The sequence below is a fragment of the Hyperoodon ampullatus genome, assembly GCF_949752795.1.
Source record: "Hyperoodon ampullatus genome assembly, chromosome: 8".
NCBI lineage: Eukaryota > Metazoa > Chordata > Mammalia > Artiodactyla > Ziphiidae > Hyperoodon > Hyperoodon ampullatus.
This window is the reverse complement of record NC_136921.1, coordinates 86,827,797-86,845,311: the sequence shown is the minus strand read 5'-3', so window position 1 is coordinate 86,845,311 and position 17,515 is coordinate 86,827,797. Positions and strand designations below refer to the sequence as shown.

The window sequence follows — 17,515 nt, the reverse complement described above, 5'->3', positions numbered from 1 at the left end:
CCCCTGAAGATCCCTGAGTTAAAAAACCGTTTGCTTGAGGTATTTTAGCAAGTAACTGATGAAGGTGATACTGTGGTCTAAGTCTCTCAGTTTGGTCCTATGTTTTCCCACTTTTTTTTTCCTTTCTCGCTGTAGAAAGGGCTAATTTCCTTCGTGAAATACGTTGCTTTGGGGAGAAAGTCACTATGTCTGGCACATGGTTGATATCTAATAAGTATTTGTTAAATGACTTTGCAGTAACAAAATCAAGAACACAATTATCTCCCAAAACAACTAAGCTTCCGCTTTTGTTCAAGCACTTCATGGCTCCTGGTATTGGAAACTGCTGTTTCCTTGCTTTAAAATAAACTTCCTTGAGCATGTGATTAGAATCAGACTAAAAACTACCTTATCCATATTTAAACCATTACTACCAACATGTGTATAACACAGGTGTTTTTCTATTAAATTGTTCTCTGGATGTCATCAGGGAGTAGGGTGTGTCATCAATACAATCGCCAGGAGATGATCTTTTGCCAGAGTAAATTTATCCCTGGTACAATGGCTCCAAAGACAAAATTCCATGGGACACGTGTGTTCTTGTAGCAAGCCCAGATCATCAGTAGCCCCGGCTTTCCCCAGAGAATTTTAACCCAAGTTAAATTCTAGCTTTCTTACAAAGCTCTAAGAAAGCCTAACTTACCCTCCTTCATCAGAGATTACCCTCCTTCTCTATACCTCCTTCTCTATCTCTCAGTCAGTTAGGCACCCAAACGTTTAGAACTAAATGTATGCTGCCTTCTCCCCAAACCCAGGCCCTATTTGGAGTCTACTTACAGAGTCCAAGAGAGGTATTGGGTAAGTGGTACAGTAGGTATAACGTCTCTTCCTCCTGTTCTCCCTGGGTTTCCTGCAACAAACAGGAGTGAGGCCAGGCTGTTACTTGCAGCGGCCCCATGTTTCACCCTAAGTGAGGCTTGTGTGCTCTTCTCTCACTTCTCTCCATTTGGCTTCATTGAGGCCTGCTGTATCTGGAGCCTGCTGTGTTGACTCACCAAAGCGGGCCTGCGTATCACAGAAGGATTGCCTCACTTTCTGATCTGTCCTCCTAGCGGATAATTATGAATCATCACGTTCTCCAGTCTTAAGCCTGTTCACCCCTTATTGATAACTCCTCCAGAGCTGGAACTGTGTTTGTTACCTTCATCCCTGAGTTCTTATTTGAAGTGAGAACAAATTCTTTTAACTAACATTTACTGAAGATTTTTTTTTCAGGTTAACTGTGGCATTGAATACATTTAACATTTAAATTTGCCTATATCCTGTCTTCTTAGGCCCACTCTCATGTTTATCTCCCTCCCCTCCTCTGCCTGGCCCTTAAGGACTATTCCTATATAAGTGAAATTATCTCTTTACTGCAATACTGTGTTATATTCTCATTTTATGAAATCTTATCTAAAAATCTGGATGTTAACTTTAAAAAAACATGTAATATTCTCAATTAAGGACGAATACTTGGAGAAATGAAAACTTCCATTTTAAAAAAGTTTTAAGAATAATGTCAAGGGATTCCTAAGATATTTTAAAATATTAACAAATAATTATAACATTTTATGTTATATAAGTTTTGTTAGACCAAGATCACAAGAAAAACCAGGACAAAATTTTCTTTTTCAAAAAATTGTGGCTGCACATCTACATTGTCCTTGGATATATAGAAGCCCTGCTGAGCTAAATTGTATGTTTCTTTCATTTGGTAAAGATTTTTGCTATTTTTTCCTTTTCAAGTGGACTTTCAAGTTATTTTATTCTCAGATTTTGAACTTCACATTGTTCTTTTGAGTAAAATGCACAGAAGGACTGCATCAGGGAGATGACAAATGTCATTTAAATAGTATCAGTATGATTTAATTATCTTAGGTTTTGCTTTGCTTTCCGTTAAATAAAATAAATTAGATAATATGTTTAAATGCTAAATGACAATTTTATTTACTATTGGGAGATTTAATTGTATGTGAGTCCATATCTAAGCACAAATGAAAATTGCACAGTTATATGTTTAGTACATTACAACACGTTATCCATTTATTAAAGGTAGATAAATACTTACCTAAATCATCATTGTGACAGATAAGAATAATAGCTGTAATTTGAAAGGTCATTCTTTGGTGATACTTTATTTTTATGCTATCTAGTTCATATATATTTCTCATTGGGGTTATATAGAGTGGAGATTTTTAAAAAGATAGCCATAAACTTTTTATCTCTTACCAGGCTTGGGTTAAGAAGGGGTTAAGGCATTCCTAGGTATGATATCAATATGCCACAGGAAATTCTTACCCTGCTCTAGTGTCCTAAAATATTCCAATGTGGGAGGAAGACTTCATAAATTAGAGTCTTTATATAAATATAGCAATGATGCTATAGAAATTGGAGTTAGAATAGGTTTTGGTAGATGATTTCACATTGGGTGGGCCTAAAGGAATCTTCACTAGAGGGCTCAAGGGACATGTTCTCTGAAATATCGGCACTATTAACAATTATATGTATAGACTCCCTGCAAACTGGAATGATTGCAGATAATGGAAAAAGTCAAGCATAATACTCAATTTTTAATGGAAAAGGGAGGCACTGAAAGATCACACTCCATTTAATCTTCTTTGAAATACTATGGTGTTAATCTTTGAAAAACAACAACAACCAAAAAACCAAAAGACAAAAAAACATGATTTATAAGTCCACAGAGGGTGGCCAAGTATCCATTGTCTAACATGGATTTGTGAAAAGCAACCTTGCTAAATAAACTTATTTTACTTCTTAAAAGAAGTAAATGGCAAAAAGAAGTATGTATAATAGTATGTTTGATTAGATACATGATCATTGCTGACCCTATGCAAATTGTGTTTTAGAGAAAATTCAGTTATCTGCTCCTGGCTTTGTTTAATATATTCAGATTACTCATACAATTGTACTTGCTATATATGTACAGTTTCAAGTTCTGATTCATTCACTTAACATTATATCATAAACTGCATACTACTCTTACTTTTATGTGACCAAGTGACTAAGGAATCTGAACTTTGTGGGGATATAAACATAAAATGTTGTATTTTTCCTCTAGTCACTGCTCCCACTGTACTATGTTGAATACCCTTTCCCCCCGGGCAGATTCCATAGTTTTCTGCTCTTTTAAGTTACTCAAAGCCTAGCCTGGCCTAGTTTAAAACTTTGGTGTTTTAAAACCCCCTCCATTGTGGGCCAGACTTGTAGCCACAGGGGATATGAAATGAGGAAAGGAATATAACCAATTTTTCACTCGTTCTCCCTCATCAGGCCCCTAAAGATTGGGCTGGGGAGAGTGTCTGGTTCTAGGATATGTTTTCCTCTTCCTTTTTCAAGGCTAATTCCTCTGGTATTGGGGGCTAGAAGTAGGAATAGAGGAGAAATGAATCTTGCTCTCTGTCTTGGTCGTCTCTGCTTCTCCAGCTGACGTTGACTGCTCTCAATGCTCTTAGTGCCTCTCCCTTAGCACACATTCTTAATTCCTTCAGTGAGCAGAAAGGGGCCTCCATATTGTACCAATTCCCTGATAAGGAAACTCCGGCACCTTGCTGCTGTTATTTACTTTGTTAGTAAGTCCTCCCTTTTGGGTGGAACGCTGCAAAAGCAATTCAAGCCCCAATATCTTCCTGGTGTCACTTGACCTACAAGAAATTCATGTATCACCTCTTGTGTGCAACCAATGTCCCCAATGCAATGGACACACATAGTCTTGTCAGCTATCATATCATCACAGGATAATGAAATTTAAAATGTTAGCCAGTGCCAATACTCTTCATATAAGGTGGGAGTGGGATGGGGAGTGATAATGATATAAAGTATAGATGTTATTGAACCCCTATTCTGTAGGTGGCCTTGAGGCCTAAGTTGATAATCATAACTTCATTTTTCAACCCTTCATTGCATGTCCTATTATCCCTCTAAGCTCCTTGACTGGGTCTGATTCTTTATCTAGTCCAGTGCCTAAACCTTTATTCCCAAATGATCCACTGAATCCACTATGGACTTATCTTTGGACTTATCTTATATTGGCTATCTTTACTGAGTTGCCTCGGTTGGGTTTCAGACATAGTCATTCTTGCCCTGTTGTATAGCAGCAACTGAGTTTCCCTTTGATGATCAGGATTAATCACCACATGGCTACAGCGACCCTTTTCTGCTTTTAATTCTACAGCTCCAGAAGCTGAAAATAGCCAGTGGGCAGTTTCAGTTTCCAATTCATCTGAACCTTGATGGTGTTTCCTGATGGAAGCATTCCTCCCGCGGATATAGGACCTCAAAAACCATGAGCCCAAGGTTGTTGGGAAGAAAGACAAAAATTTTTTCAGTGGTGAAGTGAAGAAATTGGTGTGATAGTGAGAGGGTACTTTTACTTCCTCTTTTAGTACATGGATTTGTGTGTTCCAGCTACATGAGATCCTCTTTTTATCTCCAATGTTCTGATATTTTATAATGTGCCTTGGTATTGAGCCTTTTTCATTCATTGTTCTGGATACACAGAGGATACTTTGAAACTCAAAACTCATCCTTTGGGGCCTCCCTGGTGGCGCAGTGGTTGAGAGTCTGCCTGCCGATGCAGGGGACATGGGTTCGTGCCCCAGTCTGGGAAGATCCCACATGCCGCGGAGCGGCTGGGCCCGTGAGCCATGGCCACTGAGCCGGCGCTTCCAGAGCCTGTGCTCCGCAACGGGAGAGGCCACAATAGTGAGAGGCCCGTGTACCGCAAAAAAAAAAACTCATCCTTTGGATTTAGAAAATTCTTATTTTTATTTGATAATTTCTTCCCCATAATTTAAAATCTCTATTTTCTCTGGAGATCCTAGTAGTCAACTATTAGGCCCTCTGGTTTAGTTCTCTATATTTGAATATTTTTCTCCCATTCTTTGTGTATTGCCCTATTTTCTGAGAGATTTTCACAACATTTTTATTACAATCCTTTTACTAACCATTTTATTACCACTTCCTAGCTGTGTAACATTGGGAAAATTGCTTAATATCTCAGTCTGTTTCCTCATATTTGAATTGGAGATAATAGCATGAAATAACCATACTTCACAGGGTTTTTTTGAGGATAGAGTCATAAAAAGTGCTTAGAATATTGTCTGACACATAGTAAGTACTCTATAATAAATATTAGTTAATATTAGGTATTCACCAGTATCTTGTGAATTTGGTTAGTGTAAGTGATCTTTGGGACATTTAGAAGACAATTTCTAACCAGATCCTGATCTTGGTGACTTTACCACATTAGGCCTCTTTTGAGAGGACCAAACAGTTGGCCTTTGGCAATCATGCCTCTCTATCTCATTATGTCCTTCAAATGCAACAATTTTTAAAGTCCTTCTCCATTTTTGCCTGTCTCTGTATCTGTGCTTACATGGGTATATTTTGTAATGTAAAATTACATATAATATCTTGTAAGAAACTCTTATTCTTAAAAAGGGAAATGATGGAGGGAAACATGATAATTCATGAAGATGGTCTGCCCCAGAAGTGTGCATTTATTCTTTTATTAAGCATCTTTATTTAACACTGCTATGTGTCTAGCACTGTGCTACTTGCTAGGGATACAGAGATTTTTGTTTTATCTTTTTCTTAATTACTTGTATTGAACATCTACTATGCTTGAGAATCTATGTGAGTTCACAGTCTACAGCAGCATTTTTTTTTTCCCGTTAGTGAGCCTTTTCATTGTTGTGCATTTTTGTTTTTTGTTTTTTGTTTTTAATTGTGGGTCCCTTAGTGGTCCTGCTTCCATGAGTGGCTGTGACCGGGGAAAAGGGGAGGGAAACCAGGCGGCACAGGGAGGGAGGGGTCATCTCCACAACATTCCATTTATACACAGAACTAAACAGACAAGCACAGAGTCACTATTGCGGTTAGAAGTTGGCAGCATGGAAAAAGGGAGGAGCAAGTGGGGAACTGGGGTGTTGTTAAAAAAAATACAGGTCCCCCCACAAACAGGGGTTCCTGGGGGGAGCTTGGTCTGTTTCAACCCAAGAGGAATCAGAAGATCAAAAGCGGTTTGGGGGGCTTCCCTGGTGGCGCAGTGGTTGAGAGTCTGCCTGTCGATGCAGGGGACACGGGTTCGTGCCCCGGTCCGGGAAGATCCCACATGCCACGGAGCGGCTGGGCCCGTGAGCCATGGCCGCTGAGCCTGCGCGCGTCTGGAGCCTGTGCTCCGCAACGGGAGAGGCCACAACAGTGAGAGGCCCGCATACCGCAAAAAAAAAAAAAAAAAAAAAGCGGTCTGGGAAGGCCAGAACCGTCAGGGATGGAGGGAGGAGGAGGAGGAGGAGGAGGAGGAGGAGGAGGAGGAGGAAGGTCCAGGGGGTGGGGAGGCTGTTTGGTAACTGGGGTGAAGGGACTGCCCTCCCTCTGCTGGGATCCCCCCAGCCCCTCCTGTCTGGCAGGAAGGGGGCGGCCTGCAACTCCCATGGGCAGGTCTGGGGCTGCCAGATGCTCCAGGCAGTGGGCTGGAGGGGGCTCACAAAGGCTTGCCCTCCAGGGAGATGAAGGCGCTGCCCCCCAGCTTCTCTGCCAGGGTGCAGCGGTCCTTGACCTCCTCATAGCAGTTTGCTTGCAATTCATGCTTGATCCCCGTCAGCTTCCTCTTGATGGCGTCCTTGGAGCTGGCATAGATCATTTTGCTCTTAAGGGGTGCACACTCAGGGGCCCAGAAGATGAACACCAGCTCCTCCTTTTTGCTCTCCTTGGTCTCATAGGTTGCGTCATAGAGGGCGTAGCAGCAGTCCTTGTCTGGCAGCCTCTTGACAAAGGTGGCGTAGGGGTTGTCTAGAGTCTGACCCACATCACCTACCAGGATCTCCTTGCCCTCCTCCAAGATGGTGTTCTTCTTGTCCTCGCTCAGGCAGAAGAGCACCGCCTTCTTGCGCCTCTTCACCTCCTCTGGTGTCGACGACTTACGCACCTTCATATCATTGAATGCTTTGATGGCCCCATCAGAGACAGCCACACCAGAGGCCATGTTTCTGGAAGAGAAAAGGAGAGAGCAAGGAGAGCCAGAAAAGAGAAGAGCTGCTGCTGCAGCATTTTTAAAGTATGGGTCGTGAAATCAATTCAGAATGTTGAAAACAGAATTAGAAAAAAAAATAGAATAGTACAGAATAGTAAATACCAGAGTATGTTGCATGTAATAAAGTTCAATATTACTTCATGAAGTTTTTACTTCAGTGTGTACTGGGGTTGTGATAAAAAATGTCCTTTTTACTATTTAGATCTGGGGCAATAAAGTTTGAAAGACACCAGTGGAAAAGACAATAAGCAAAGAGGTATTTACAGCACTATGTGATAAATATGATGGGAAGGTCTACGACAGGTGAAAAAGGGGGGTTAAGGATTGTTTTCTGGAGGAAGAGGTTCTTGATCTGTATCTTAAAGGATAGGCCAATTGTAATAAATGTGGAGTAAAATATCTCCAGTAAAGGAAATAGCATAAAAGCTCAAAAATCTTTGTGACTAAAGGAACAAGTATAGTAGTAAGATATAAGTAAGAGGAAGGGGCTGGATCAGGAAGCTTCTATTCTTCCTCATACTGATGAGCTTGGATTTTATACTGAAGTCGCTAGAGAGCCACTGAAGGATGGGGAAATGACAAAATTTAGTATCTGCTTTATATCGAGCAGTTGACAGCACTGTGGAGAATGGATTTGAGGATAGTGACAGAAGGCAGAAAGTGGAGAACTGGAGGCATGGGAGAGCAATTAGGAGACATATTGAAGGCCATTATAATCAAAAGAAGAGATTTTAAAAAGCCTGAAGAGGATGGAAAACACAGGACTGGGTAGCTATTTGTATGTGAGGGGTAAGGAAGAGTCTGATACCCAGCTTTCTGGCTTGAGCCACTAAGACAATGGTAATGGTCTTACAAAATATAACAGGACTAATGGCTAGTGGTTGAGCAACCAGGTAAGAATAATCAATAAACATTTAAGGGGCTTCCCTGGTGGTGCAGTGGTTGAGAGTCCGCCTGCCGATGCAGGGGACACGGGTTCGTGCCCCAGTCCGGGAAGATCCCACATGCCGCGAAGCAGCTAGGCCCGTGAGCCGTGGCCGCTGAGCCTGCGCGCGTCTGGAGCCTGTGCTCTGCAACGGGACAGGCCACAACACCGAGAGGCCCGCGTACCGCAAAAAAATATATATATAAATAAACATTTAAGTCGTACTTACATAGTTAATGTCAAACATTTAGGTAAGTGTTAGGGCCGAGGGTGTGGATGAAGGAGGAAGGGTAGGGTAATAAGATATACCCTGGAAGAAACAGAGAAATCATGAATTCAAGATGTGGCAAATTATGGTTTCTGTGAAACCTTCTGTATATCACCCACGTTGAATTGATTTTTTCTTTTTCTAAACCTGTATTGCATAAATTTACCACACAGTTAAACATATGCATTGTTAATTAATGGTTTTACCTATGTTTTATCTTAATACATTGTAAGATCTTTATGGAGAGGAATAATTATGTTCCCTTCGTATTTCCTGCTTATGGATATCAATTATAAGCCAACACTATGTCTAAGAGATGAAGTAGAACTTCATAGCCATATAGAATTCCATATGATGAAATGTCCTTTCATCCCTTCATGGTGCTCTAGTATGTTTGAACAAAATGGGATTTGTCTCATCTACTACTGAGCAGTTTCTTCTCTGTGATCCATGTCCACTCTTTACCACCCAGTATGCTTTGGGTTATACTCACTTGGCTGCTGTTCCCTACCTAGAACTCTGAGCCTACTGTCTTTGATGAAATGATGTTGCTGCTACTGCCACATGGATCTCAGTGAAGGGGCGATATGAGGAAGGCTACACTTCCCATTACTGTGCCTTAATTTTCCTTCCACACCATCAACACAAAAGTAGTTCACATAAAATGCTTTATTGAGGGGCTGGGGATGATTAAAGGAAGTATAATTGCTGACTATTTTATTACCCATCCTCATCCTGAACTGTCCATGTAAGCCCATCCATCCATCCAGGCTGATGGAAGAACAGGATGAGCAATGTTTTCTGGGGCTTCGTTCCAAGTAGTAAAAGTGAGAGATAATACAGGCAAGACCATGTAGATCTGTTACTCCATGATTTCTTCCCATGCTGACTTGACCAGAGTCACAGAAGAAGCAGCAGGTCAGCATTACCCAGAAGCTTCCTCAAAAGCACAAAATATAGTTAACCCCCCCCTTTATTTTTTTTGGTATTTTGGCCACACCACGCAGCATGTAGGATGATTCCCCAAACCCAGGCCTCCACAGTGAAAGCGCTGAATCCTAACCACTAGGCCACCAGGGAACCCCCTAGTTAACCCTTCTTATACATAAGTTTATTCTTATCTATTGTGGCATCTTTTGAAGTACAAAGACCTTATACCATGGTGAAGACCTCATAATTATTTATTTCATTTTCATGTAGTTTTTTCTTATCATATTGTCATTACCTTAAGGTGCTATATATACTATTGTCAGGGCTACTGGGAATGGGAAGTGCAGAATACTACTTTGACTGAGACCTTTTAACAGTTCTTGGTCAAGTTCCTTCTGTGTTCTCAGCTTCTGACATTTTCCAATCAAAAGAATGCCAATCATTCCACAATTCTGCCCACTTTTCCTCCTTGATTTGTCTCTTTCCACAAGGTCTAACTGTCCTCAAGTTTTAGCTCTTTCATGTTGTTTCTCCAGAACTTTCTAACTTAAATTTCCTGATTATTCTTCTGGTCAGTACAATTTTATGCTGATCAATACTACACTGCATTACATTATTCCTTTATAGCAATTCTTCAGAAGGAGTTTCTTCCTGGGCATACCCTGGTTCCCAGCTTCCTTGTCTTGAGATTTGTGGCCCTCTCTTCCTTAAGGAGTCCTTTTTTTAGGTCTCCCACTACAAACCTGCCCTCCCCTTTTATGAAACTCCCTTCTCACTGGGGTTGATTTCATCCTAGGATCAGTTCTCCTTCCCCCAACAGGGCAGTCCAAGGACACAATGACCCATTGCAGGATATTTCCCACCAAAGTCTTGAGTTTCTCAGCCTAGATTTACACTCTAGGTGCATTTCAACAGGTGAGTTCCAGGGCAGGCTTCAGATTCCAAGTCTGGTACTCTCCAAGGTTTCTGTCAGTATGTTATGCAAATACACCTCCACATTCTTCCTCTAATTTTCCTGTGGGTAACTATTAGACCAAACAGGCACATAGACACAAACACACACAACTCCCAAGGACATATAATTACTGTCTGAATCCATGTTAAAGAAAACATTTTTTTTCCTCAGTGCAATATAGTCTTCATAGATTTCGCTGCTCATACTAGAGATATATTATTTGTCAAGCAGTTTCAGTTTCTTTTCCCTACCCTGCAACAATGCAGAGAGACCTGTCAGTGTTTAAGAAACAAGGTCCATTACAATTTCTAGCCAAATAACAGAATTACATAATTGGATAGCCATCTTCAGTATCAAAAGACCCAGCACAATTTTCCCCAGCATTTTATTATGAAAATTTTCAAAAGTATACAAAAGTTGAAAGAATTTTAACAGTGAATTCCTAAATACCACCCCACCCCAGGTTAGATATAACATATCTATCTATCTATCTATCTATCCATCCATCCATTGTCTTATTTCTTTTATGGATTTCAAAGTAAATTTAATATACCAGTACTCTTCTCCTTAAATACTTCATGTCATTACCTACCTAGTTCAATATTTATTTACAGATGTTTTTTCTTTTGAGGAAAAATTGACACACAATGAAATGTATAAACCCTAAGTGTACATTCCCTAAATTTTGGAAAATACATACACCTGTAACTGAAGCCCCTAGCAAGACATAGACAATTACTATTATTCCAGATAGTTCCCTCATGCCTCTTTCCAGTCAGTTCCTCTCCCTAAGCAACCATGGTTCTGCTTTTTCCCACCATAGATTCGTTTTGTTTGTTCTAGAACTTCACATAAATGTAATCACATAGTATATGCCCTTTTGTATATGATTCCATGTAAGGCTTCTTTCATTTAGCATGATACTTTTAAGACTCATCCATGTCATTGTGTGTATCAGTAGTTTGCTCTCTTTTACTGCTGAATAGTATTCCATTCTGTGAATATATCATAGTTTGTTTATCCAGTCTCCTATTGATGGACGACTGGGCTTTTCCAGTTTTGGGCTTTTATTTATTTATTTAAATATTTATTTATTTATTTATTTATTTGGTTGCACCAGGTCTTAGTTGTGGTAGGCGAGCTCCTTAGTTGCAGCTCACTGGCTCCTTAGTTGTAGCACATGGGCTCCTTCATTGCAGCAGGCGGGCTCCTTAGTTGTGGCTCCCAGCCTCCTTAGTTGTGGCACGCGGCTCCTTAGTTGTGGCGTGCGAACTCTTAGTTGCTGCATGCATGTGGGATCTAGTTCCCTGACCAGGGATCGGACCCAGGCCCCCTGCATTGGGAGCTCAGAGTCTTATCCACTGCGCCAACAGGGAAGTCTGAAGCTTTTGGCTTTTATGAATAAAGTGGTTGTGAACATTCTTGACCAAGTCTTTTTATCCACACATATTTTCATTTCTCTTGGGTAAACACTGAAAGGTAGAACTGCTGATTCATAGTGTAGGTATATGTTTAGTTTTATAAGAACCCGCTCAATCCTTTCCCAAAGTTGTTATGTCATTTACACTTCCACTATAGTGCACGAGAGCTCTGGTTGCTCCACATCCTTGCCAGAATCTGGAGTTTTCAGTCTTTTTAATTTTAGCCATTCTAGCAGGTGTGTAGTACTATCTTTTTACTGTGATTTAATTTGCATTTCCCTGATGACTAATGATGTTGTGCAGTTTTTCATGTGCATATTAGCAATTTGTATATCTTCTTTTGTGAAGTGTTTGCGTCTTTTGCCCATTTTTAAACTAGGCTGTTTATTTATGATTGAGTTTTAGGAGTTCTTTATATCCTGGATATCAGTCCTTTGTTTTATATATGTTTGCTAGTTTTTCTCCTAGATGTGGCTTGCCTATTTCTTTTCTTTTTCTTTTTTTTTTGTCCTATTAATTTTCTTAATGCTGTCTTTTGATAAGTAGAAATTTTTGAGTTTAGTGAAATCTAATTTATCAATTTCTTAATTTATGGTTATTGATTTTTATGTTCTGACTAAAACACCTTTATCTACCTCTGAGTCATGAAGATATTCTTTAGTGTTTTCTACTAAAAGCTTTATGATTTTAGCTTTTGCATTTAGGTCTACAATTCATCTCAAATTTATTTTAGTATATGTTTTGAGGTAGAGGTTGAAGTTTCTCTATTTTCCCACATGGATATCTAGCTAGTCGTGTCATTTGTTGCAAAGACTCCTTGCCCCATTGGATTGCATTGGCACCTTTGTTAGAAATCAAATGACTTATAATTTTGGAACTATTTCTGAGTTCTCTGTTCTGTTCCATTGATCTATTTATCAATCCTTTTGCCAGCCAGTACCACACTATATTGATTTCTTTAGCTTTATACTAAATTTTGAAGCCAGGTAGTGTAAGTCCTCCAACTTTGTTCTTTTTCAAGTTTGCTTTAGATATTCTGGGGTCTCTGTTTTTCTCCCAACACAATTAAAAAAAAATTTATCTATTTTTGGAGGCGTTAGGTCCTCGCTGCTGCACGCGGGCCCTGCGGGGGGCGGGGCCCAGCCCCTGCCACGGCGCACAGGCCCCTCACCGCGGCGGCCCCTCCCATTGCGGAGCACGGGCTCCGGCTCGGGGATTGTGGCCCACAGGCACAGCAGCCGCGGCTCGCGGGCTCCAGAGTGCAGGCTCTACGGTATGACCAGGGCGCGAACCCGTGTCCCCTGCATTGGCAGGTGGACTCCCAACCACTGCGCCACCAGGAAAGCCCCACAATTTTTAAAGTGGAAATTTTTTCTTTACTTTGGATCAGACCCAAAGCATCCTTCCTTATTGACCTCTGAGTGGAAGGGAGGCAAAAACCAGATCCAAATCCCCAGAGGAGGGGAGGGTTGAGCGGCTGAGGGACTGGGCAGGATGTGTGCTCTTCAGTTATATACTTTTGATTGGAATGGGAATATGTGACAAACCACAGAGTTTTTACCCAATTATTACCTAAAGCTGCCTTGGCCTTTGGCATATACAAAGGTTTTGGTATCATTCGTTCAGCTTTATTCATTGAAAAAATGAATAGTAGCAGTTGCCGCAATAAAATGTTCTCCATACTTTGGGAATCATGCTATTTATTTTTCTTATATTTCCTATAGCTGCAACAGCAAGTTTAGTACCAACACAAAGCACTTAATAAATGTTTGTTAACTAAAATTTGGGTCATTCTAAATCATAACATTAGAGTGTTAAAAGAAGCATTAAAGCTCACCTAGTTCAATCCTCCATCTGATCAAAAGGTTTCCCACTAAATACTAGCTTGTACATGACTAATACAGTAATAGGGCACTCTCAGCCTTAAACATCTAGAGCAGCTCATTCCATGAATTTGTTACAAAATCTATTGAAAAGAAAACTGGCTGTTACTGCCTCCACAAGGGAATAAAGAAGACTGTGGTCCCAAACTAAGATCACTGTTATCTGCATTGCATAATTTATAGGACTTAGAGTCAGACTGTGAGGAAGAGCAGTTTAGGAAGATGCAATTGCAAGAGTACAGCTATTTCATCTGATTTCTGATATGCCACTCTTCCCTCTCCACCAAAATGAGAATTTATTTCAATTAGCGCCAATGTTCCTACAGGGAGTATAATACTTGTACAGTATAGAGAAGTCCTAAAATGTGTCATTTATCTAGTATCTAACTATAAGTGGCTTGGGTTGAAATAATAGTTTCTGATTTACTGATTTCCAGGTCAGCCTACCAACTGAAACATAATTTGCTCAGACTTGGACACTTAACCCTTCATACTTCTGCCCAGTCTACCCCTGCCGTTTCCCCATATAGACTCTTAGCAAGGAAAGAGTTAAAAGCACAACTTATAAAGCTTGTAGGTTTTGCAATATTTCAATAAAATATAAAGAACCATTTTATACTTCTAGATGTAGGCTCAAACCAATCTACACTTAAAATTTCCAGATGTTCAAATATCTTTGTGTGTATGTGCCATTTATTTCATTATGCTATTTATTTCAAATACGTTAAGTGAGCATCTTGATGTGGGGATGGCATAAATGCCAGCTTATTCCTCATCATAGTGATGGTGTATGTACCCTTAATCTAGGAGGAGCCCCACTCCTGGTTTAATTATGCAGTGATATCCTAATGCTCTACTACATGTTTGTACACCACCTTGATTAGTTCTTGCAAGATGGCATCCGTCGTAGCTGTGTGGGATATGGAAATGGGAACAAAAATGTATTCATGTCAGTAAAATAATCAGAGGAAGCTGGAAAATAAACAGAAAGAACATGTTATTAAAGATAGAAGGAGGGCCAGGAGTTGTGGCAGAACAGGCTCATTGGAAATTGCCTCTTGTTTTAATAACTACGTTTTAGTTTATTAGGGCGCTAGGCATTAGGATAATTCTAACTTTCACCCACAAAGTTAATGCAATGTCAGCTGCCTGGGAGTTGGAGACATATTTCTGTGGATTTGTTTAGTAAGCCCATACTTCGTTTTTGCATCTGGGGGTAATATATTATTTTCATGGGCAAGGACTTCACAAGCAGATTTAAATTTCCAGCTCAGTTGAGCTTCATATTAAATATTTTATGAAATCAACTCTAAAAAGTGACTATTAATGACAGTACCTTTGCAGCTAGTCTCTTAGCCTTTAACTTCCAATTTCACTTTCTGAAATGTCATTCTTTTTAGACTCAGTTATCAAGTTTTCAACTTATAGTTGTGCCAAGGTGTTAAAATTATTTCTTGTTTACAAATATCATTTGCAGTCTAAAGAAAGTTATAAATTTCTATACTGGCATTCTATTCTTAAAAATTATAAAAAGTTTTGAATTATTTCTACCTCCTTTTCCCAAATATTTTGTGAATCTTATTTGACAGGTTTGTCTTTTGTTATTCCATTAACTAATAAGTTTTCCCTCAACCCTGATTGTCTACAATTCAGGAAAAAGTAAGTTGTAGTTTGTTTTAATATCTAATAATACTATTAGCCAATCATCATAACAGAACAACAGATTTCAAAGTTTTTCAGGGCAGAAGCTCTAACTCATAGGCTTTTGTATTTATTTCCATACTTAGTTCATCCCACAGTACATACTTTTAATAACTTTGTTCAATTTATTGTTTGTTGTATTTGGATAGATGAAAAACCTAGCAAAATTCACCTTTTTTTTCTTTTGTCTGTGCTGGGTCTTTGTAGTGGTGCATGGTGCATGGGCTACTCTATTTCTGTTGCACGGGCTTCTCTAGTCGTGGCACGTGGGCTCAGTAGTTGTGGCATGCGGGCTCTCTAGCTGTGGCACATGGGCTCAGTAGTTGCAGCGCACAGGCTTAGTTGCCCTGCAGCATATGGGATCTTAGTTCCCTGACCAGGGATTGAACCCGCATCTGCTGCATTGGAAGGCGGATTCTTAATCACTGGACCACCGGGGAAGTCCCAAAATTCACCTTTATTTAGAGTAGCTGAGCTCTCCTAACTTCTCTTTATTTAGGGTAGCTGGCAGCCTTAGTTTTAAATTATTATATCATCTCCATTGCAACTAGATTGGCATCAGTGAAACTCTATAGAGCTTGCTCAAATATCAGCTATTTTTTATTCAAGAAAATTGTTATTGTGGCCTGGTGCCTTCCTATACCTATGAATTATTGTGGCGGGTTCTGTCTAAATGTAGTGTTGTCTTCATCTCTACAGTGGCCAGTCTGTCCCTAAATTTCACTGCAACGGTATGGATTTGGTCAACAACAATGTGCTCCAATAGAAAATAATCCCTTCATTTTAAATAAATGCCTTCCTTTCCCTTAAGTACTTTTATTCAAACTAAGGGACTTTGGGCTACAAACAGACATCCTTCCCTTGAAAAGTAGCATAAAATAAACAACTTGAGATTCCTACTTAGAGAAACTTCATAAAATAAGAGAGCAGAGTATCAGGGACATAAGGTGCTGGTAAAACAAAATATGAATTTGTAAATCTTTATGTCCAATTACATTGTTGAAAGAACTTTGAACGGACTGAAGAAAGAGATGTGATGGTGGCAGACAGTTAAAGCAACTGCAGCGGAAAAGCTCACTTTAGGAGTACTAGTAATATATCATTCCTTAACAATTTCCATTTGCCAGTCCACTTGCCTCATTTCTACAATATTAACTTGGATACTTAACACAAATATTATGATTAGTGAGACTGGAGAAAAGGGAAGCCTCCTGTGAGCTTCAACACTGGAAATGGAAAAGAGGGTGGAGAGGGATTACAGCACTAAATGAGATAAGCTAAACCTTGGAGTTGTTAGACTTTTTTTTAAAACAGGAAGCTTGCTTGGTTTAAAAACACAAACAAACAAACAAACAAAAAATACACTTAGGTTTGGGGTTGTGGGGAAGCACTGACCATCTGTAAACTCCTAGACAGTAAGGGCTATATGTTATTAATCTTTGTATTCTTTATAAGCAGGACTGTATCTGGCATATAATAGATGCCCAGCAAACATTTGTTGAGTGACTCAATATTCGGCTCAATATAGTCATAATGGCAAGTCTCAGTTTGAGAGACATTATTTTGGTTCAAAGTAGAGCTACCCTTTCTTAGACCGGGCGGGAAATGTTTATGTAGAGGCAAGTTGGGCCAGGATTCAGTGCCAGTCCTGTCAAATGGATTTTTTCCCCCCTAGGCATTTGTGCCCCACCTCATGCACAAAGGATTTGGGTGATTAGGAATGTGGAGTCTACTAATAAAGCTTTATAACAGTACACGAAGCACAAGTATATTAAGCGTATTCATCGCATGCCAATTTAAGGGCCTATTTCTCGTTATGTTTACTTAGGCTTTCCCCAGAGTGAGTGGTTCCCAATCTGTTTTATTGTCAGTATTTCCCTTTAGTTGTCATCAATTCACTTGCTGTTATTCTTTTAAATGGGACGTGTTCTTTGATCCTTCGAAATCTTGCTCAATCTAGGCCCCAAGTGTTGCTCTAAGTCTCAGGAGAAAACCACTTTGGCTGAAGTCGGCTCCCAAAGCCACACCCACTAAGAGGCCTTAAGAGACCTGGGGCTTTCCTGGCGGATACTCAGCTGCCGGCAACCACTCGGCACGCCGGAATCCCACGGCTTGGTCCCCCAGTTTCCCTGGCGGGAGGTGCGTCCCCCTCCGCGCCGCGGGCCAGCTCTTTCTAGCCGGTACGCCGGGCCTTGTGCCGGCCCCGCCCGCCCCGGGCTCATTTGCATAGAGGCGCGCGCGGCGCCGGCGAGCGGGAGGGAGGGCGGGCGGGCGGGCGCGGCCGGGGAGGCGGCGCGCGCGTGCCCTGACAGCTCGGCCCTGCTCGCTCACTCGCTCGTCCCCGGCTTCTGAGCACA

General features: G+C 40.5%; 1 protein-coding gene across 1 annotated transcript; it reads right to left on the bottom strand.

Annotated features, from left to right (window-relative positions):
- Window positions 1-6,486: 6,486 nt before the first annotated feature.
- Window positions 6,487-7,027, bottom strand: LOC307057238 (cofilin-1-like; the record flags this gene model as incomplete). Its single annotated transcript, XM_079710362.1, has 1 exon — window positions 6,487-7,027. One exon carries the CDS (start codon window positions 7,025-7,027, stop codon window positions 6,527-6,529), a length of 501 nt encoding a protein of 166 aa, XP_079566488.1. The 3' UTR covers window positions 6,487-6,526.
- Between the last annotated feature and the right edge of the window lie 10,488 nt (window positions 7,028-17,515).